The following is a 25,000-nucleotide window of genomic DNA, read 5'->3' as shown; positions in this document are numbered from 1 at the left end:
TCCAGGGCTACATTTGTTTGAGTAATATTAATAATAATAATAATACTAATAACATGAAGAAGAAGAAGAGAAGAAAAAGAAAAACAAGAAGAAAAATATACTGATAATAATAATAATAATATAATAAGAATAATAATAATAATAATAATAATAATAAGAAGAAGAAGAAGAAGAAGAAGAGAAGAAGAAGAAGAAGAAGAAGAAGAAGGAGGAGAAGAGGAAGAAGAAGAAGAAAATATGATAAATAATAATAATAATAATATAATAATAATAATAATAATAATAATAATAATAATAGAATATAATAATAATAATAATAATAATATAATAATAATAACAAGGAGAGAGAGAGAGACCTTACCTTACAGACCTTACATCTTGTTCGGTTGCCCCAGGTCCCTCAGTGTGAGGCACCTCTAATGTCTAACCAGAGAGTTGCTATTACATCTTCCGGTATATTTTGCATCTTCCAATTCTTTGCGGATGGTCTGGGATGCAGTTTAGATATTTGTCGAGCTTATTCTTAAACACATCTACGCTCACTCCTGATATATTCCTCAGATGAGCTGGCAACGCATTGAATAGACGCTGCATTATCGATGCTGGTGCGTAGTGGATTAATGTCCGTGTGCTTTCCTATTTTTCCTGGTATAGTTTTGGGCACTATTAATCTACCTCTGCTTGCTCTTTCTGATATTTTTAGTTCCATGATATTTTCTGCTATTCCTTCTATCTGTTTCCATGCCTGAATTATCATGTAGCGTTCTCTTCTCCTTTCTAGACTATATAATTTTAAGAATTGTAGTCTTTCCCAGTAGTCTAGGTCCTTAACTTCTTCTATTCTAGCTGTAAAAGGACCTTTGTCACTCTCTATTTGTGCATAGTCCTTTGATAGTGGTGGGTACCATATCATATTGCAATATTCAAGTGGACTACGAACATATGTTTTATAAAGCATAATCATGTGTTCAGCTTTTCTTGTTTTGAAGTGCCGTAACAACATTCCCATTTTTGCTTTACATTTTGCCAACAGAGTTGCTATTTGATCATTGCATAACATGTTCCTATTCATCATCACACCAAGGTCTTTAACTGCTTCCTTATTTGTGATGGTCTCCTTATTAGGTCCCTTATATGCATATAGCTTTCTTTCTCTGTCTCCATAATTTATTGATTCAAATTTATCAGATTTAAATACCATCCTATTTACCTCTGCCCAATCATATACTTTGTTAAGGTCTCTTTGTAGAGCGTTCCTATCTTCATCACAAGTAATTTCTCTACTTATTCTTGTGTCATCTGCGAAACTACTCAACTACCGAATCCTTAACATTATTGTCTATGTCTTCAATCATAATAACAAACAGTATTGCAGCTAACACCGTACCTTGCGGCACACCGGATATTACCTAGGCTTCATCCGATTTCTCGTCGTTTGCAATAACTATCTGTTTTCTGTGTGTAAAAATTCTTTTAACCATCTTCCTACTTTATCCACGATATTGTGTTTTCTAATTTTCTTCGCTAATATATTATGGTCTACTTTATCAAAAGCTTTTGCAAAGTCTAAATAAACCACATCTGTTTCATTTCCGCTTTTCATATTTTTGAATATGTTCTCACGGTGGACTAACAGTTGGGTTTGTGTACTTTTTCCGGGTACGAAAACCATGTTTGTCCTTTATTAAACAAATTATTTTTTATTAAATGTTTCATAATATTTTTCTTCATTACCCTTTCATACACTTTCATAATATGTGATGTTAGACTCACAGGCCTATAATTACTTGCCTCTAGTCTTGATCCACTTTTGAAAGTAGGGGTAATATATGCTAATTTGTGCTCATCATAAAATCTTGCCTGTATCTACACTTTGTCTTAATAATATTGCAAGTGGCTTTGCGATAGAATGAACTACTTTCTTTAACAAAATAGCAGGAATTCCATCAGGCCCTGCAGCAGCTCCATTTTTAATTTCATTAATAGCCTGCACAATATCAGCTTCATTAATATCTATGTCAGCTAAATATTCACTATTTTCATCCCTTACTTCTATATCATTATCTTCATTATCTATTCTAGGGTGAATTCTCTCTTATATCGTTCTGCCAGTATGTTGCAAATTTCCTTTTTTTCATTCGTTAATCTCCCTTCAATTCTCAGAGGGCCTATTTCTATTCTTCTTTTATTCATCTTCTTCGCATATGAGTATAATAGTTTGGGGTTTTTGCTTGATATGTTTAATAGGGTTTTTTCTTCCAAGTCCCGTTTTTCATTTTCTTTTGATTGTATAATCTTTTGTTCTGCATTTTCTATCTTACTTTTTAGTTCTATAACTTTACATGCATTTTTTCTTTTGCAAGACCTTTTTTCCACTTTCTGATTTTCTGGAACAAGATCCTTCTGTCTCTTGGTATGCATGAATGATGTTTACTTTTCTTCTTCGGTATATATTTTTCCACTATTTTCTCCAATATTTTATATAATATCTCCGTATTTACCCTTATGTCATCACTTACGAAAATGTTATCCCAATCTTTGTTTAATTCTTCATTAATTTCTGACCATTTTATATTTTTACTGTAGAAGTTGTATTTTCCATATCCTTCCCACTTTTTCATTTCTTGCTTATCTCTATTTTCACTTGCTTTGGAATGAACTGTTAATTCTATGACATTATGGTCTGAAATACTCGCATTATAAACTATTATTTCTTAACATAATTCATCTCGTTCACAAATACTAGGTCTAAAGTATTTTCCTTTCTTGTTGGCAGGTGATTTATTTGTTGAATGTTGTATTCTAGTAGCATATCTAATAGCTTTTCAAATTGCCTCTTATCTTCTGCACTACTATTACTCTCTTTTTTATATGTATAAGTACAACCACAATCTCCTATTCGTTCTTTTCTTTTCCTTCTAACGAAAGGAAAGTCTGAGTCAACCAGCTAGGAAAAAAAAAAAAAAAATAATAGGTTTCCAGTCCTTGTGATTTCTACATATATCATCCAATTTTTCCAATTAAGTGCAAAACACTTTAGTATTAGGAGGTCTAATATACTACTATGTTCATCAATTTTTCAGATTCAAATTCTACCGCTATTAGTTCACATTCTGAGTTACTATATTTCTCATATATTTTCCTTGTTTTTTGTCTTTCCCATATATTGCGGTTCCCCCTTGATTCCTATTTTTTCTATCTGATCTATAAGTTTGGAACCCTTTTATTTGATCATCATTCCCAGTCTCTTGGGAATACCAGGTTTCACTTATATCATTATATCTATTTTCTTTTCACTTTTTGGGTTTATTTCTTCTAATGTACCTCTATTTTTCTTTTTGAGTTACTCGTAACTAAACCCTGCGCATTCATCACTATGATGGTTTGCGTGTTTCTCCTTCATTTAATACTGGTAGTAATAAGGATTTTCCCATGTCTCTTTCCTGTTCTGTATGTTGTTCTTTTTTTCATTTCCAGAAATTCTGACATTAAAAAATCCAACTTTTCCATAATATTTGATCTTCCTTCATCATAATTATTCATTTTGTGTCTGAATCTGCAATTTTCTCCGTTTCTGCAATATCCTCTTGCATAATAAATACAGTTATTATCTCTTGAGTAGAATTTCGGAGCTGATGCTTTGAAATTTTTTGCTGACACCTCTGCATATCTCATTGGTGGTTTGCTTTTCTCTTTTACCTGATATTCTTGATTTCTCTCTTTATTTGTTTCTTTCTTATTTTGGATTTTATTACTTGGTTGGTTATTTATTTGATTATGATTCATGGCTACAGGGTGCATATATTTGCATTTTTTGTCGAACTTACATCCTTTTCCTTCTTTTAGGTTTTTACATATTTTTGGATGCAGATCTCTGCAATCATCCCCATATCCATCTAAGTATGCACATTTACCATATATTTCATAGTTTTGACATATCTTAGGATGTTTGTAGTAACATCTTTCTCCAAATCTGCAATTCCCTCTTTTCAAAAGGGTGCAGATTTTGTCTTTCTTGTCTATTTGTCTAGAATGAGAGAGAGAGAGAGAGAGAGGGGGGGGGGGGGAGGGGCTGAATGGAGGAAGAGCGGAGGGGGACAAAAACCTTTTGTTTTGCGGTCAAATGGGAAGGATCGTCTCACGCCTCCATCTTGAAAGCTAATCCTTGTTGCTTTCTCCTTGCCCCAGGAATTCCATTGAGCGAAAAAACCGGGAGTCTTTTTTTTATTCCTTCTCTCTCTCTCTCTCTCTCTCTCTCTCTCTCTCTCTCTCTCTCTCATTTCTTAAAGACACTGGAATTTTTTCTCTTTTCAATTGCTCGTTTCGTAATTCGAGGATTCACGCCCCTCTAAATTTTGGCGCGTATGAACTTAACAATTGCATATGTGTATGTATGTATGCATGTATATATATAATCACGGACACACGCACACACACATGTATACACACACACACTCACATATATATATATATATATATATATATATATATATATATATATATATAGATAGATTATAGATATATATTATATATATCATATATATATATTATATATATATCTATATATATATCTATATATATATATCTATATATATTATAGATACCTAGATATACAATCTATATATATATATTATATATATATATATGATATATATTATATATTATATATAATCTATAGATATATATATATATATATATATATATCTATATATATATTATATAGATTATCTATATATATCATATATATATAGATAATATAGATAGGTATATATTATCCTCTATATATATATATATAGAGATAATATATATATATATATATATAATATATAGATAGATCATATATTTCTATATATATCTTAGAATATATCTTATTAATAATATATATATAATACTATTATAAGAAAATAGATATATATACATATCTATATATATATATAAATTATTATATATATTAAAATATATATATATATATAAATATATATCTATAGATATTATATATATATAATATATATATCTATATACTATACTATATATATAATATATTATATTTATATATATTATTATATATATAGATATGTAATATATCTATTTATCTATATTATATATATATAGATTATAGATATATATATATATATATATATATATATATACATATATATATATATATATATATACTATATCGTACTATTGATATAACTATACTAATATATAATATATATATATATATATATATATAATTATATATATTATATATTATTTTTTATATATGGGTGTGTTTATATGATATACTATACTAATATATATATATATATAGATATATATATATATATTTTATATTATTTGGGTGGGGTGTTTTATGTATATACTCTAAATAAAAACAACATTTTATCGAGAAATTCCTGTGTTTCAATCTGAACAAGTATTTAGGTGTTAAGCGTATTAACTTCAGTTATTATAAATGATTGTGTTTGAAAACTAAAGTTTATCCTTTTTAACACACACACACATACACACTCAGACACACAATATATATATATATATATATATATATATATATATATATATAGATATATATATATATATATATAGTATGCATTTTTGTCACATGTCCGTGATTCATATACATGCATTAAGCTACAAATGTCCTTTAACGTCCAATTCGCTCTACCTCGGAACTAATAACTTTCAAATACGTTAACCGAAGGAGAATTTTTTAGTTGAGGACGAAATTATTATCAAATAAAAAATTCCCCGTCGGTTAACATATATGGGAAAATATTAATTCTGAGGTCAAACAAATTGGATGTTAAACGACATTTGTAGCTTAATGTGTATATAGCCTATATATATATATATATATATATATATATATATATATATATATATATATATGTGTGTGTGTGTGTGTGTATGTATGTTATATATATATATATATATATAATATATATATATATATATATATATACATATATATATAAATAGGATGAATACAAAATATATGTAACATATATATTTTACAAATAATTAATATATATATATATATATATATATATAAGTATGTAATATATACGTATATATATTATTTATATATATATATTTATATGTATTAAAAACTTAACCACTGTAAACGAATAATATAATTCCCCTACAGTCTCCCTGAGAGCCAACGGCTGTATGAAACACGCATAACAAAGGCACAAGCATGAATTTTTCAGGAGCTCTATCGGTAATCATTGAAAGACTAAAAGTAGAATTACGATTTCTTCCAGGTGGCGTGTCTGAAGCCTGTCCCGCGTCTAATCGATTGCTATCGTGCTGTTTTCCTTTGTGGTGGAAGGATTTTAGGAAGGACCCAGTGAAGGATTCTCCTTGAAATGTTGAGAGGCGACCTTTGTTGATTTGTAAACAAAAGGATCTTCAGTGATTTGTAAACAGGACGTCAGGAATTGAAGGAAAGATAACGCGATTTCTCGGTAGCCATGTTGATGTGACGTTGCAAGCTTTTTTTCTTATGGTGGAAATTAGACCTATTGTGACACATCACTTATCAAGGCATTAAACATAATAAACATAGGCCTGCTAGGTTTGTCAAGGCAATTATGTGCATAAGTATAGGCCTTCTTTATCACCCAAGGTAATCATATGCATAAATATATAGGCCTACTGCATTACTCGAGGATTTTATGTACATAAATCTAAAACACTTCATAGTTTAGTCAGTGTTGAAAGCTACTCTCAAGAACAAGATATTTAAAGCATAATGACAAGACTAAAGAAGTTTGTGATAAGATTCGTCTATAGATTAAAGACCCCGGTTAATTTCTTATAAGTGATCTATATAGTATATAGTCGAGTTAGGAATTGGACGGGCGCTGAAAAAACGAAAGAAGAAGAAGAAGAAGAAGAAGAAGAAGAAGAAGAAGAAAACAGTCAAACATGGTGGATCTCAGCAGGGTGAAAATAACGTTTGCTCTCCTGATTATCCTGGACCAAGGTAAGCGAATTTCGATCTTCTGGTTGATGGTGTTAGAGGTTATAATTGAGAATTCGTATTGTTCCACGTGCATGCTCATATATCCTTTAGATTGTTTGTCAGGGTCTCGGGAGGTTGCCAGTGCACGATAATGACCCTCCACGTTAGATGACCTTGACTGTCGTACCCCAATTTATGGAATTTTATTATTATTATTGTTATCATTATTATTATTATCAAAAAATGAACCCCAAACATATAGAGCAGAACTACAGGGCACTTGGATGTATAATTCAGGCTTCTTGAGAATATGGTGTTAATTTCAAAGAAGTTACAAAAGATAATAGGAAGTACGGAAGAGATCAGTTGTTAGAAAACCATGGTGAATTAACCAAGTCATAACTAATTAGATCAAAATGTTATTAAATCAAATAGGATTTGATACAGTTCCGCATTGTACCATATACTACTACGTAGGACCGTTGCAGCGCAAGATTCAAGGATTGCCTTGGCTTACAGAGGGCTGCTTCCCTAGGTAATCTCCAAACTTGTTGCAACTCTAGAAAGAGTTTAGGACGTAGAACCATCTCAGTTGCATAATGACTCCTTTGTCAACTTTTGTTGAGATTTGTACCGATCTAAAAGATTATGATTTTCGTTAGGGGTAACTTTGTTCCTTCTCTTCTATAGAAGAGAAGGAACAAAGTAGAGAAGTAGTGCCGTCAGCGCACCTCCAGAGGCACACTGAAGGCATTCATAAGAGGCGTTTGCAGGGTCCTTTTAGCCCTAAATTGCACCCACTTTTAATCCTTTTACATTACCTCCATTCCCGCTTTTTCTCCTCAATCATGCTGTCCAGCTCCTCCTACAATTTCTTCTTAATTTTCCTGACGACCCAAGTTTCATAAATAAATCAATCAGACCATCTTTCTTTGTGTCAGTGACCCAGGCAGTCGCGACGCCAAATAACCTGCCCCACCCACCAATACCCTTCAATCCACTCCACTCCCTTTCCTCCAACAATTGCTGATTCTCCAACACTAATGGTCGTTCTCATTCGTCGCCTGTTCTCCAGTCCGATATTTTCCTATTTCTTTAACAATAACTTTATTGATCTATTTGTATACACACACACACACACACACACATATATATTCTATATATATATATATATATATATATATATATATCATTATATATATATATATATGTGTGTGTGTGTGTTGTGTGTGTGTGTGTGTGTGTGTGTGTACAAATAGATCAATAAAGTTATTGTTGAAGAAAGAGGAAAATATATATTTTGTATTTTGTATTTTTTCTTTATTTTGTACCCGACCCTTCATCTCTCTTTCCCCGTTTGGGAAATTGTTAAATATAATTAACCTGGACGCTACATTGAACGATGGAAGGAAGAATGTAGCTATAGTTCGTTGGAGATTGTCAGCCATCAGTCACTCTCTCTCTCTCTCTCTCTCTCTCTCTCTCTCTCTCTCTCTGTAATATATATATATATATATATATATATATATATATATATATATATATATATATATATATATATATATGTATATATACATATATATACATATATATACTATATATATATCGAGATCACCACCTATGTGCTCTCTCTCTCTCCTCTCTCTCTCTCTCTCTCTCTATATATATATATATATATATAGTAATAAATATAATATTAATATATATTATAATATTATATATATATAATAATAGTTATATTCAGTTTGTAGGTGGACTCATGGTAAAAGGCAGAGAGAGAGAGAGAGAGAGACGAGAGAGAGAGAGAGAGAGAGAGAGAGGAGAAACAACAGCATTAATTAATAAAATCTGCAAACGGTGGTGCATTTCTCTCTCTCTCTCTCTCTCTCTCTCTCTCTCTCTTTCTCTCCTTTCCAATTTCTCAAGCCTATTTATCTCTCTCTCTCTCTCTCTCTCTCGTAGTAGCCATCTTGCTTGGTGAGACGTACCCGCGTGAAGTCAGATTAATCAACAGATATCACAAGTTTAACATACGACTAGAATTTGAGAAATATCTAGAAGTGTTCGTGAACTATCGGTGATAAGATTAGTGTGAAAATAGTAGGATAAAGCGTCTTCTAAGTTAGTTTAACAAGTGTAATACTGAAATCAGAACAAGATGGCAGTAAGTTCCAACTGCGGGAAAAGGTGGCGTAATTTAGCTTGCTTGGCGGATTCGCAATACGATGAGGTAGCAGGAAGGGAACTGGCATTTCTCATCTATGAAATCAGCAACAGTCCTAACCAAAAAGATACAAAAGCATTCATAGATATATTAGAAGGATATAATCCTTCAAACTGGAACAAATCTAATGAAAACATCTTGAAAATAATTGAAGAAGTTCCAAATAAAATCCAAGTGGTCAAGAGACTCATAAAGAAAATATACATAAACCAACATATTCCGACAAAGAAAATGAATAAGGTGAATCTTGTGAATATCCTAATTGATGCATTAGGAAAAAGAATGCCAAAAGCATGCAAACTGTGTAAGGTTTGGTATAGCATAGTCAATCCACAAAACCTAATCAGAAAATGTGCTGCATGCAACATTTCGACCCATCCACAGTGTGCTGAGGTAATGCAAGATTTGAGAAAAGATACAAGAATTTTTTGTTCAACATGTCTATCATGGATAGACAATGTTATTAAATCAAGATTGAATGTACAAATAGTTGAGGATGAAGAAGAAGAGGAAGAGGAAGAAGAAGAAGAAAAGAAGAAGAGGAAAACGGAAGAGAAGTAAACAAAAATGAAATGACAGAAAAAAAATAAGGAAAACAAAGAACAAGATAAAAGTATGGATGCAGAGATACTCATTGATACTACATATGAGGCAATAAAGCAGCATACCTACGAAGAAATAAATTACGATATGACAACACAAAAGCAAATCCCGAAGAGGCTCTACCCAGATCTACACAATGACGGGAAAGAGGAAAAAATAGACAAGAAAGACAAAATCTGCAACCTTTTGAAAGGAGGGAATTGCAGATTTGGAGAAAGATGTTACTACAAACATCCTAAGGTATGTCAAAACTATGAAATATATGGTAAATGTGCATACTTAAAATAGGAATCAAGGGGGAACCGCAATATATGGGAAAGACAAAAAACAAGGAAAAATATATGAGAAATATAGTAACTCAGAATGTGAACTAATAGCGGTAGAATTTGAATCTGAAAAATTGATGAACATAGTAATATATAGACCTCCTAATACTAAAGAGTTTGACTTAATAATTGAAAAATTGGATGATATATGTAGAAATCACAACGGACGACTATTCTCCTATCTGGTGACTTCAACTTTCCTGTCGTAGAATGGAAAGAACGAATAGGAGATTGTGGTTGTACTTATACATATAAAAAAGAGAGTAATAGTAGTGCAGAAGATAAGAGGCAATTTGAAAAGCTATTAGATATGCTACTAGAATACAACATTCAACAAATAAATCACCTGCCAACAAGAAAGGAAAATACTTTAGACCTAGTATTTGTGAACGAGATGAATTATGTTAAAGAAATAATAGTTTATAATGCGAGTATTTCAGATCATAATGTCATAGAATTAACAGTTCATTCCAAAGCAAGTGAAAATAGAGATAAGCAAGAAATGAAAAAGTGGGAAGGATATGGAAAATACAACTTCTACAGTAAAAATATAAAATGGTCAGAAATTAATGAAGAATTAAACAAAGATTGGGGTAACATTTTCGTAAGTGATGACATAAGGGTAAATACGGAGATATTATATAAAATTTTAGAGAAAATAGTGGATAAATATATACCGAAGAAGAAAAGTAAACATCATTCATGCATACCAAGAGACAGAAGGATATTGTTCCAGAAAATCAGAAAGTGGAAAAAAGGTTTTGCAAAAGAAAAAAAAATGCATGGAAAGTGATCAAACTAAAAAGTAAGATAGAAAATGCAGAACAAAAGATTATACAATCAAAAGAAAATGAAAAACGGGACTTGGAAGAAAAAACCCTATTAAATATCAAGCAAAACCCCAAACTATTATACTCATATGCGAAGAAGATGAATAAAAGAAGAATAGAAATAGGCCCTCTGAGAATTGAAGGGAGATTAACGAATGAAAAAAAAGGAAATTTGCAAACATAACTGCAGAAACGATAATAAGAGAGAATTCACCCCTAGAATAGATAATGAAGATAATGATATAGAAGTAAGGGACGAAAATAGTGAATATTTAGCTGACATAGAAATTAATGAAGCTGATATTGTGCAGGCAATTAATGAAATTAAAAATGGAGCTGCTGCAGGGCCGGATGGAGTCCCTGCTATTTGGTTAAAGAAAGTAGTTCATTCTATCGCAAAGCCACTTGCAATATTATTAAGACAAAGTGTAGATACAGGCAAGATTTATGATGAGCACAAATTAGCATATATCACCCCTACTTTCAAAAGTGGATCAAGACTAGAGGCAAGTAATTATAGGCCTGTGAGTCTAACATCACATATTATGAAAGTGTATGAAAGGGTAATGAAGAAAAATATTATGAAACATTTAATAAAAAATAATTTGTTTAATAAAGGACAACACGGTTTCGTACCCGGAAAAAGTACACAAACCCAACTGTTAGTCCACCGTGAGAACATATTCAAAAATATGAAAAGCGGAAATGAAACAGATGTGGTTTATCTAGACTTTGCAAAAGCTTTTGACAAAGTAGACCATAATATATTAGCAAAGAAAATTAGAAAACACAATATCGTAGATAAAGTAGGAAGATGGTTAAAAGAATTTTTACACAACAGAAAACAGATAGTTATTGCAAACGATGAGAAATCGGATGAAGCCAAGGTAATATCCGGTGTGCCACAAGGTTACGGTGCTAGCTGCAATATTGTTTGTTATTATGATTGAAGACATAGACAGTAATGTTAAGGATTCGGTAGTGAGTAGTTTCGCTGATGACACAAGAATAAGTAGAGAAATTACTTGTGATGAAGATAGGAACGCTCTACAAAGAGACCTTAACAAAGTATATGATTGGGCAGAGGTAAATAGGATGGTATTTAACTCTGATAAATTTGAATCAATAAATTATGGAGACAGAGAAGGAAAGCTATATGCATATAGGGGACCTAATAATGAGACAATCACAAATAAGGAAGCAGTTAAAGACCTTGGTGTGATGATGAATAGGAACATGTTATGCAATGATCAAATAGCCATTCTGTTGGCAAAATGTAAAGCAAAAATGGGAATGTTGTTACGGCACTTCAAAACAAGAAAAGCTGAACACATGATTATGCTTTATAAAACATATGTTCGTAGTCCACTTGAATATTGCAATATGATATGGTACCCACACTATCAAAAGGATATTGCACAAATAGAGAGTGTACAAAGGTCCTTTACAGCTAGAATAGAAGAAGTTAAGGACCTAGACTACTGGGAAAGACTACAATCCTTAAAATTATATAGTCTAGGAGAGGAAGAGAACGCTACATGATAATTCAGGCATGGAAACAGATAGAAGGAATAACAGAAAATATCATGGAACTAAAAATATCAGAAAGAGCAAGCAGAGGTAGATTAATAGTGCCCAAAACTATACCAGGAAAAATAAGGAAAGCACACAGAACATTAATCCACTACGCACCAGCATCGATAATGCAGCGTCTATTCAATGCGTTGCCAGCTCATCTGAGGAATATATCAGGAGTGAGCGTAGATGTGTTTAAGAATAAGCTCGACAAATATCTAAACTGCATCCCAGACCATCCAAGATTGGAAGATGCAAAATATACCGGAAGATGTACTAGCAACTCTCTGGTAGACATTAGAGGCGCCTCACACTGAGGGACCTGGGGCAACCCGAACGAACTGTAAGGTCTGTAAGGTAAGGTAAGGTCTCTCTCTCTCTCTCTCCCCTTTCCAATTTCTCAAACCTAATGGAAATATACATATATCTGAGTTTCTCAAATCTATCAGCAAATATTTCGTTCAAGTAATGAAAATATAAACGCACAATTTCTCACTCGATATGTTTTTCTTATTGTTTATATTTAAAACGTTTATTCACGTTCTCCCATTTAGAACTGTTTTCTTAGATTTGGTGTCTTTCCCTTCGTCTGTTTGCTTGCATGATGCCGTTAAGATACGTTTGTATTTGTTAACAAACTATTGGGACTTGTTCCTCTCTCTCTCTCTCTCTCTCTCTCTCTCTCTCTCTCTCTCTCTCTCGTACGTACACTTTTTGGTCTCTCTCTCTCTCTCTCTCTCTCTCTCTTACACTTTTTGTCTTTCTGTCTCTGTCTTACACACTTTTGTCTCTCTCTCTCTCTCTCTCTCTCTCTCTCTCTCTCTCTCTCTCTCTTACACTTTTTGTCTTTCTGTCTCTGTCTTACACACTTTTATCTCTCTCTCTCTCTCTCTCTCTCTCTCTCTCTCTCTCTCTCTCCTATTAGTGCCTGGTAAGGATAGTGATTGACTTCATTAACAACCCTTCACGTTATATAAAAATAAAAATTCAAGATTGGGCATTACAATATGATATTTATTCAATATTACCGAAATTTATATTAAACAAGACTTGTGATGCATAAAACCTCCATTTGTGTGACCATAAGCTCGAGATTTATACTCCACGATTGAGTTATTCAAGAAATTCAAAAATAGTATTCACAGCATTTTTTTAATATCATTATGAAAACAAGTTGAATGCCGTTTTTATATGAAGCTATAATGAATGACAAAATGATTTGCCTTGTTCCTATTACAAAATGTATCTAGTATATTTTGTTTTTTATATATGTAACAAAGATCAGTAAAGCAAAAAGGTTTTTAACGTTAATTTCGTTTCTTTTTTAATTTTATTCAAAGTTTAAAAATATATGCATTAGAAATTCTGAATTTAATATATATATATATATATATATATATATATATATATATATATATATATATATATATACATATATATAATGTTTGTATATATAACATACATATATATACATATATATATATATATATATATATATATATATATATATATATATATATCTATATATATATATATAATATATATATATATATATGTATATATATCGTATTCTTCGTTTGCCCACTTGGCTAAGATGGTGAGGATGGGTCTATTCCAGCTCTGAAAAAACATATCTAGAAACGGAAGTTATATGATGTATGCACGAGAGGGAACAGACTTTTATCCTTCTCGTGGTCAGGTCGTCAACGTGACCTCATCGTGATATAGTATCGCGGGTTCGTTTTCCGCTACCTGACATCATAAGTTCTTCATATTTCTTGCTCTTGAATCTGAAAGCTTTGTAGTGAGAAGCTTATCTAAAAGAACGCGAAGAATTTGAGAAGTTAAGAGGGTATTGGGGCTATTACAATTAAAAACACACACACATATATATATACATATATATATATGTGTGTGTGTGTGTGGGGAAACGAAAAAAACTACATATATCCAGTTATGGGATATTAGCACATTTAATGTGAATACCTACGCAAGATTACTTTGAGATGTCGTCTCCAATAAATAAGATATTAGTGAATATTTTCGTCTTCCAACAGAATAGATTTCATGATCTTTTAATCGGCCAAAATACGTGTTTCTACTAGGGTAAAAGTAAAAAAAAATAAAAAAAGATAAAGAGATATCCGTTCTTCAGGATTAAACTTAAAATTGGCTATGTTACGTGCAACATAACTATTTACCGAAGATTAAAACATTCCTAAATGTACCTCAGTACACCATGAAGAATGAAATGGCGTCTGATAATTTGAATATTCACGAACTTAATAAGCTATTCTTTGGTGTCTGTTACCACCCGCCCTCCCTTACTTCAGTTTTGATTATACTCTGTTTTTTTTTCATCTGTACATCCGCCTGTGGTGTTTTTGTATGGTAACACTGCGTCCCGGGCTTTAGATAGTTACGCTATGTGTAAGTTTTAGGTAAATTAAAGGATATCTGGGTGTACATTTGCAACTGAAAAGTGTTTTAATAATTTACTGTATGCGAATTACACCGTTAATATTCGAAATAGGATATTATTATAATGTTGAATGTAAGCTGAATGTAACTATCTAGAGCCCGGGACGCAGTGTTACCATACAAAAACACCACAGGCTGATGGACAGATGAAAAAAAACAGAGTATAGAGTTGACTGCGAAGCATACCAAACTTTTTTCCCAGGATACCGGATTATATAGGAGTTCGTGTAACCTTAAACCGAAATCATTATATCAGTCATTATTATTATTATTATTATTATTATTATTATTATTATTATTATTATTATTATTATTATTATTATTATTATTATTATTATCATATGCTGGAAGAAGACCTTCATTAACACAGGTTTTATTGAAAATTTGGCTTTTTAATACCCAATCTCAGTACAGAAGAAAAATCAGTAATAAGAAGAATAGAGAAACTTCTATACAAAATAAATACAACTGGAATAGCCATTGCTTTCAATAAAACCATTTTTATTGATTATTATATTATTATTATTATTATTATTATTATTATTATTATTATTATTATTATTATTATTATTCAGGTTAACCTCTTCATATGTAGAAAGGCTGCCTGGGTCATTGACTTCAAATTCAAGCTTCCAAGAAATATTATTATTATCATTAGGAGTCCATCACTTTTCTTACTATGTGCGCTGTTTCTAGGATCACACTCTTCTGCAGGAGTCCTGGAGCTACTTCAGCGTCTAGTTTTTCCAAATTCCTCAGGGATCTTGGGATAGTGCCTAGTGTTCCTATGGTTAGGTTATTATTATTATTATTATTATTATTATTATTATTATTATTATTATTATTATTCAGAGGATGAACCCTAATTATATGGAACAAGCCCGGAGGGTCCACTCACTTGATATTCAAGCTTCCAAATAACAGGGAGTTTTATTATTATTATAACTATTATTATTATTATTTTTTTTTTTTTTTTCTTTTTTTTTTTTTTTTTTTTTTTTTTTTTTGCTCTATCACAGTCCTCCAATTCGACTGGGTGGATATTTATAGTGTGGGGTTCCGGGTGCATCCTGGCCTCCTTAGGTAGTCCATCAACTTTTCTTACTATGTGCGCGTTTCTAGGATCACACTCTTCTGCATGAGTCCTGGAGCTACTTCAGGCCTCTAGTTTTTTCTAGATTCCTTTTCAGGGATCTTGGGATCGTGGCCTAGTGCTCCTATGATTATGGGTACGATTTCCACTGGCATATCCCATATCCTTCTTATTTCTATTTTCAGATCTTGATACTTATCCATTTTTTCCTCTCTTTCTCTTCAACTCTGGTGTCCCATGGTATTGCGACATCAATGAGTGATACTTTCTTCTTGACTTTGTCAATCAACGTCACGTCTGGTCTGTTTGCACGTATCACCCTATCCGTTCTGATACCATAGTCCTCCGAGGTTACAAAATAAACAACTTTCCTAAATAATGGAAAGAATCGACAATCCCTTTATGATTAAATACTGTAATAATCTTATCTTTATTAGGAAATCTTTGCCTGATCGTTTTCTATCACTCCTTCAGGTTGGTGCTCGTACCACTTATTACTGCAAGGTAGCTGATGTTTCTTGCACAGGCTCCAGTGGAGGGCTTTTGCCACTGAATCATGCCTCTTTTTGTACTGGTTCTGTGCAAGTGCCGGGCATTCACTTGACTATGTGGTTTATGGTTTCATTTTTCGTATTGCACTTCCTACATATGGAGAGATGTTATTTCCGTCTATCGTACTTTGAACTATCTGGTTCTTAGGGCCTGATCTTGTGCCGCTGTATCATTCCTTCAGTTTCCTTCTTGAGCTCTCCCCTCTGTAGCCATTGCCAATTGTCATCGCTGGCTAGTTCTTTAGTCTCTCTCATGTATTGTCCGTGCATTGGTTTGTTGTGCCAGTCCTCTGTTCTTTCTGTCTTTCTCCTGTCTCTGTATATTTCTGGGTCTTCGTCTACTTTTATTAGTCCTTCTTCCCATGCACTCTTTAGCCACTCGTCTTCACTGGTTTTCAGATATTGCCCCAGTGCTCTGTTTTCGATGTTGACGCAGTCCTCTATACTTAGTAGTCCTCTCCCTCCTTCCTTTCGTGTTATGTATAGTCTGTCCGTATTATTATTATTATTATTATTATTATTATTATTATTATTATTATTATTATTATTATTATTCAGGTGAACCCTCTTCATATGGAACAAGCCACCAAGGGCCATTGTTTTGAAATTGAAGCTTCTAAAGACCATGGTCTTCATGATAATGAAATGATAAAAGGTAATTGGAAATAAAAAAAAATTAGAGATCAGTTATTAGAAAAAAAGTAACAACTTGATAGATAAATAGATAAGATTTCAATTAATTTATCAAAATGCAAGGATAATTGTAGTAAGGAAGTATTGGTTCTGCTAGTAATAGTAGTGGTTCTAGTAGCAAAATTATTCCACAAGTGAAATGCTTTTTATTGGTCATAAAGTCAACTATAAAAAAAATAGAATACTTGTTAAATAATTCTGCCACCAGAATTACTACTATTAACAGTGCAACTACTTCTGTTACTACTATTTTTCTTTGCAAATGACTTAAAAATCTATTTCACTGTCTTGTTCATGAATAGAATTCAAAGAGTAATTATACATTCCAGATGAAAGTTCTTGAAAATTATAATGATACGAGAATATGACTCTTCGTTGGCTCGTTGGGATTTTATGCCAAATGAATCGCTCTTGAGAATCGGAAGAAGAGATTCACCTTGCAGGATTCATTAGAACATGTTTGATCATTGTTTGTTTGTTGACAGTATGTGCGGGACCTTGTGCATATTTTTCCAATGATTTTTGTTGTGTATTTACTTCGTTTGTACTCAGATACACTTACGCAATTTTATATTTACATATGTATGTATATGTATATAAATATTATTTATATATGTGTATATGCATGTATGTATGTATATTAATATATGTAAATGTAAATGTATACATATAATGTAATATATACTATGTATCTATATGTTTATATATATACATATATATATGTGCATATATGTATATGTATACATATATACCTATATATAATATATGATATATATATATATATATATATATATTGTCATAATTTTGTATGCATGTGTATATGTATTGTGTGTGTTCGTGAGTGCATGTGTAAACATCCTATTATCCTATTACATAGAGGCTCTTCTGTACAAGGGAATATCATCCAATAATTTGCACAGGTACAAGACCAGGCCGAGCAAACACGACATTCCAAGCTGTTGCAAACGACGTTACTTCATCCTCTCACAAAAAAAAAAAAATTAAGTTAAATCTTAAAAACTTGCTTTTCTAAGTCTTGCATTCCATTTACTTAATTGAAAGCACACAGTCATAAGTTTCCCTCGATGAGCGCGTGTGCTTGCGGTCGTCAAATAAAGTCGAATGAAGGCGGAAAATAATGTTCTGAATAACATTAATGCTTGGGTGTTTTTGCTGGCGTTGGAACGGTCGTCAGAAATGCGACTCGGAATGGGAATCACTTTTATCAGTCATTTCCAAATTACTCGACAACATCAAGGTGAGGTAGTATAAAAGGAGTAAAGGAAATATTGCATTTGTTTTACAAAACAAAGAGAGAGAGAGAGAGAGAGAGAGAGAGAGAGAGAGAAAGAGTTGAGGTTGGGGGGCGGGGGGGAGTATGTCTTAGTAACCATATCTAAATTCCTTAACATCTCAAACAGATTTACAGGAAGACAAAAAGAGTTACTGTACTTGTCTTACGAAAGATATATACATAGATAGATAGATAGAGAAAGAGAGAGAGAGAGAGAGGGGTTGTATGATGCTTGTTAATCATATCCAAATTACTCAACAAGATAAAGGTGATGTACAGAAGACGAAAATCAAGTATAGCATTTATTTGGAGAGAGAGAGAGAGAGAGAGAGAGAGAAAGGGGGAGCGGGGGGTTGTACGATGCTTGTTAACCATATCCAAATTACTCAACAAGATAAAGGTGATGTACAGAACACGAAAATCAAAAATTGCATTTATTTGGAAACGAGAGAGAGAGAGAGAGAGAGAAAGAAAGAGAGAGAGAGAGAGAGAGGGAGAGAGAGAGGATAAATCCATGTATCCTTTCAGCCGAAAAGCTTAGTTACACTGAATGGAAAAATACCGAAAAAATGCGGACGGGATTTTTTTTTTTCCTTTTTCGTTTAGGAAATTAGTTCTACCGTTTTCTGAAAGCTTGTAACGTTTTGGGTTTTTGGGATTGTCTCTGCTACCTGTTGTCTTTTCAGGTACCGTCGTTTTCAACATAGCAACATGTTCCTGTTCTGTCTCTCTCTCTCTCTCTCTCTCTCTCTCTCTCTCTCTCTCAATAGATATTTTCAATATAGTAACATGCTGCTCTCTCTCTCTCTCTCTCTCTCTCTCTCTCTCTCTCTCTCTCTCTCTCTCTCTCTCTCAATAAATATTTTCAATACAGTAACATGCTGCGCTCTCTCTCTCTCTCTCTCTCTCTCTCTCTCTCTCTCTCAATGAATAAATATTTTCAATACAGTAACATGCTGCTCTCTCTCTCTCTCTCTCTCTCTCTCTCTCTCTCTCTCTCTCTCAATAAACATTTACATTTACAATACATTAAAAACATACTTCTCTCTCTCTCTCTCTCTCTCTCTCTCTCTCTCTCTCTCTCTCTCTCTCTTGCTATACCGAAAACGAAGTAGAGCAACTCCAATCTCAAAGCAAAACATTCACTCAATGTCTCAGTCTGACATGAAAGGTACAATTTTTCCCTCTATCATTTTTAATCTGGGAGAGAGTGTGACTTGCTTGGTTTCACCTACGTAGGGTTGGAACCGTAGGATTGTGATTGGAATGATTTTTGTTTTTCGTTTTTTTTCCTCTAGTGGCAAGTGTCTTTGTTATAGGTTTCAACGGTTGAATTAAGGCGTTGAGTGATCTTTCGTTGTTATCGGAATGGAGAATACTCTCTGTGGGGAAGTATACATATTCATACAGTATACATGCATGTATATATATATAATAAAAGGAACACATAAAAACGCCAAAATATAGAGAGAAAATACTATTTTTTTCAGAGACTGCTGAAGAGAGAGACAGCAGTCTCTGAAATAAAGTATTTTCTCTCTATATTTTGGCGTTTTTATGGGCTCCTGTTATTAGATGGAATTCTGATGTAACAGAACGTTTTTACCAGTCATACATTTATATATATATATATATATATATATATATATATATATATATATATATATATATATATATATATATATATATATATTTCACTTACCAATGACAATTTGTAGCCTCACAGCAGCCAGACACTTGTATCTTCATCACAAATAAAATATGACTAATTAATCTAAAGGCAACAGTGCTCCCTTAAGAAACTTATTAATCATGGAAGAAATCAGACGACGTTCATTAATCAGGTGTGAGGTAATCTTATATGACAATAATTAATTAATTAAAGTGCATCACTTCATCAACAGCTTTAGAAGTTTAAGTATTTCCCTGGTTCTAACGCACTTCAACAAAACTGAAGGAAAACAGCTCAATTACCACTCTATATTTCTACATCAACAAAATCATATATACTGGTGAAAAAAAAAATTCAAAATATTTTCAATACAAAAATTATCATTCAACTCAAAATTTACAAGTGAAATTCACAATCTCAGGGAAATTTACTATTACTTGAAAGCAACACAAACTTTAATTCATTCTTAAATTAATTATTAAGTAAAATTACATCCAAATTAATTTATCACAAACATCAAAAAATTGAATTATTCAAGTAAAATCCAAAGTGTTAAGTAACAATTATTATTTGAAAAGAAATCTGAGTAAATGCAAAGTAATTCACATGTGTTAAACTCAATTAAATTTGTAATGATTAATTAATTAAAACACTTAATTTAATCAAACAAATTGTGAATGTAAATCTAAACACAGAAAAATATTGAAAATACCAAAATTGCAAAAACACTAAGAAAACATTAATCACACAGCACATTAAAAAACACACTTTAATAGGAAAAATGAATAAATGCAAAAAGAAAAAAAAACACCAACACCAAAACGTGAAAAAATGGCAGAAAGTTCCCCTGGAATAACCTAAGTACTTTTAGTATTTTATGTACTTTTTAGGCTATTAAAAAAAAACCCTTACCTTGGTATACCAGTTTTAGAAAGCCTTTTTCGAAATCACCAGTAAACACTTACGCACGAGGCGCCTGTTACACACTTTTACAACGTCTGTTCAGATTCCACAAATAAGCACTAGGTAATTAAATAAATCTAAAATCTAAATCTAAAATTTATGAGTGACCAACAACTCAATATTAAATCTCTACGTTAATGTAAAACCAAATTTCTTTCATACGGGGAGAGAAAGAGAGAGAGGAAGGACTAAAATTTATGAGTGACCAACAACTAAGTATTAAATGTTTACGTTAATGTAAAACAAAATTCTCTCATACGGAGAGAGAGAGAGAGAGAGAGAGAGAGAGAGAGAGAGAGAGAGAGAGAGAGAGACTGGAAGGACCAACAAACGTGAATAGTCTCTGATACCCGAATGACATCTCTCTCTCTCTCTCTCTCTCTCTCTCTCTCTCTCTCTCTCTTAACCCAAAATGGCTGGGCGACGAGACTTCCATTTTCTTAAAAATTCTCTAACAATAAACAGAGAGAAAGTGGGATTACAGTTATAAATTACATTTACTAATACACGGTTTCAGACAATAAAAGTCTCTTAAAATGAAAGTCATTATCACAGAATCTTCTCGAATGAAATTGATGTCGTCATTTCCGTGACTGACGTCACAAACTTTTTCCATTTCATATTTAAGGTACTCACGAGCCAACAGATTATCTTTTGACAAATCGAGAGATATAAGAGTTAATTTATCAGTAATATTGACCAGTTTCAGAACAAAAGAATCTCTATTAAAATGAAGTGAAAGGTATCAGACGTACGTGAAACGTTTTAGGCAGAATCTTGCTAGGACGGTCTTATGAAAGATGATGCAACATGACATGACTTCTCAAGCAAGTTTAAGACAGTCGTGCATCACATGATTGTTTACAGAAATAAAAATGAAATAAAAATAGAACCACGCGGCCTTAAGTGACGAATGACAAGTCCGCTCTTGTGAACAAGCAAATCTCTCTCTCTCTTTTCACATTCTACGTTATTCCTTAACTTTAATATTGAATCTGAAAATATCGCAAACACTTTTACAACATTTCATACAGATACTGAGGGGAAGTCATGCGTTGCGAGAAGAACAGCATAAGAATATATGTAGATTACTTTGTATAGTATATATTTATAATATTATATATAGAATTAATATAATATATATTATATTATAATATATACATAATACAATATCTATATCATACATATATCCCTTTCAGCGCTTGCGTTGTTTTGGCCTAAATATTATATCAAACACCGAAAGTTATTTCTTTTGTTCAATCGTCACTGAAGGATGTTTTGCACTGATTTGACTTTTAATATTTACATTTGTTCGCTTAAAAGTCATTTTAAATTACTCTCTCTCTCTCTCTCTCTCTCTCTCTCTCTCTCTCTCTCTCTCTCTATCTCTATATATATATATATATATATATATATATATATATATATATATATATATATACAAAATAAATAACTATCGGTATTTGATATAATATTTAGGCCAAAACGCCAAGCGCTGGGACCTATGAGGTCATTCGTCGCTGAAAGGGATATTGAGAGTAATGGAGGCTTGAAAGATGTAACGGGAGGAAAACCTATATGGAAAAAATTGTTCGGAGAGGGTGGAAAGCAAGATGGCGGAAAGAGAATATGAACGGAGGTACAGTAAAAACAACGAAACGGGTTGCAGCTAGGGACCGAAAGGGGTGGCAAAAACCCTCAAGTAATGCCTACAGTGCAACGCATGAGGTGCACCGATGACACTAACCTCCTACGAGGTTTATGTATCTTATATCTAAAAACCACTTAACATCTATTAGCATCTAATAGACTGCCATTTTCCATGTCAGTATGTCTTGCAATCAGGACCATTCAGATTGTTACTCTTTCTCTTTTTTAATTCGTCTGTGAAATCTCATTTGCTTCTCTCTAATTTCTCTTGATATTTTTCATCAAAAAACCAGGGGGCGGGAAACCTCTGAATGCTCAATGATCTTAGTAGAAATGATCAGAGGGCAAGATTGTGATAGCATTTTTCATAACTTTGATATAAAGGCTAGATAGCACAATTCCTAGTCATATCTCTATATTAGAATAATTCATGCAGTAATATTCAGCGTAAGTACTGACTATTTAGCTCATGACGTCAGATGGATAAATATTAAGACGTCATTTGCAGTTCACTTTTGGTCTCTTTTGGCTGTAGCCAAAACACTCGTTCATCAAGCGGCAGACTGTAAATGCTTGATAATACCATGAACTATTTCTTCAACATGCTAATATTTATCCCGGTGGACATAATACTTCAGACTTTAATCTAATTTTTTCAGTCTTTCAAGTCGATAATATCAGCTCCATAGTCTGGCTTGCTTCTTGGCACAATCAATCACGTCATGAGGTGGACGTTAGGAGGAAATATTTACTGAAATGTGACGAAATATTATCGTAGTTTAAGGACGGCGAAGAGAGCAGAACAAAAATAAAATGTTCATCTCTCTGATATGTATCATACCCGTGAAATCAGGTTGCAAGGGTAAGGGAAAATGTCAGCGTTGACAGATTAATCCTGACCTGACATAGCTTTCCTGCTATTATTATTATTATTATTATTATTATTATTATTATTATTATTATATTATTATTATTATTACAAAAATTCAATGGGTTACACATATCTGTGTGCTTGTATGCTCTTATACCAGTATGCAGAGGAACGCAGAGAGAGAGAGAGAGAGAGAGAGAGAGAGAGAGAGAGAGAGAGAGTGCAAAAAGTTTACAGATTGATTCCTGACCTGATACCTCTTTCCTGTTGCAATTCATGTCTGTTTATATCCCAGCGAGTGGAGACACTTTGTTCCTTGATCCCTAAGACTCGGAACAAACGAAATAAGGAGAGAGATGAGAGAGAGAAGAGGGACGAAGGTTTTTTAGAAGAGAGAGAAAGGAGAAAGAGAGAGAGAGCGAGAGAGAGAGAGAAGGAGAGAGAGTGATTTAGTCATTCCAGTGTTAGAATGAACATTTTTTAGAAGAGAGAGAAAGAGAAAGAGAGAGAGAGAGTGCCGGAGTGAACGTATGTAAGGAGAGAGAGAGAGAGAGAGAGAGAGAGAGAGAGAGAGAGAGAGAGAGACAGAGAGAGATAAAAGAGGAAGAGGCAGTGATATGAATTCATGTTAAATGTGAGACCCATTTATCTAGTGTTAGAGACTTGGAACATTTGTTTGTGAACATTTATCAGAGTCAACGTTGGCGAAATGTCAAAACTCACTTTTGGGGACATCAAACTAGAGAGGAATTTAGACGTTTATTAGAGGATACATTTGAGGAAATCTTTGTCCCTTCTCCACAAGAACGAAAGTTGAACCGTCCAGAGTGACCATTGATGTTATAATAATAATAATAATAATAATAATAATAATAATAATAATAATAATAATAATAATAATAATAATAACAGGACGACACCCAGAGAGAGAGAGTGAGAAAGAAAGAGATTATGTGTTGAGATAGAAAGAGAGAGAGAGAGAGATGAAGGGGACCGGATTTGCAAACAGAATACATTTTTATCATTCCATTGACAGGATGAATATATGGAGAGAGAGAGAGAGAGAGAGAGAGAGAGAGAGAGAGAGCATTGGACGTCGTTATGTTTCCTGAATGGTCTATAATACCTGTTACACCAGCAGGTTACACCAGACAACAACGCGATCCTAACGCCGCGAATTAATGACTAATAATAATAATAA

General features: G+C 32.6%; 1 protein-coding gene across 2 annotated transcripts in view; it reads left to right on the top strand.

Annotated features, from left to right (window-relative positions):
- LOC135202714 (uncharacterized) overlaps positions 1-25,000 on the top strand; it is a 57,552-nt gene that overhangs the window by 17,865 nt on the left and 14,687 nt on the right. For both annotated transcript variants that reach the window (XM_064232192.1, XM_064232191.1), the window contains exon 2: positions 6,270-6,994. In XM_064232192.1, coding sequence (XP_064088262.1) covers positions 6,937-6,994 — 58 coding nt within the window. In that variant the 5' untranslated portion in view covers positions 6,270-6,936. The remainder of the gene's footprint in view (positions 1-6,269; positions 6,995-25,000) is intronic.

Source organism: Macrobrachium nipponense, chromosome 33 (assembly GCF_015104395.2).
Source record: "Macrobrachium nipponense isolate FS-2020 chromosome 33, ASM1510439v2, whole genome shotgun sequence".
Lineage (NCBI taxonomy): Eukaryota > Metazoa > Arthropoda > Malacostraca > Decapoda > Palaemonidae > Macrobrachium > Macrobrachium nipponense.
The sequence above is the reverse complement of the archived record's forward strand: the minus strand, read 5'-3'. Positions and strand labels throughout refer to the sequence as shown.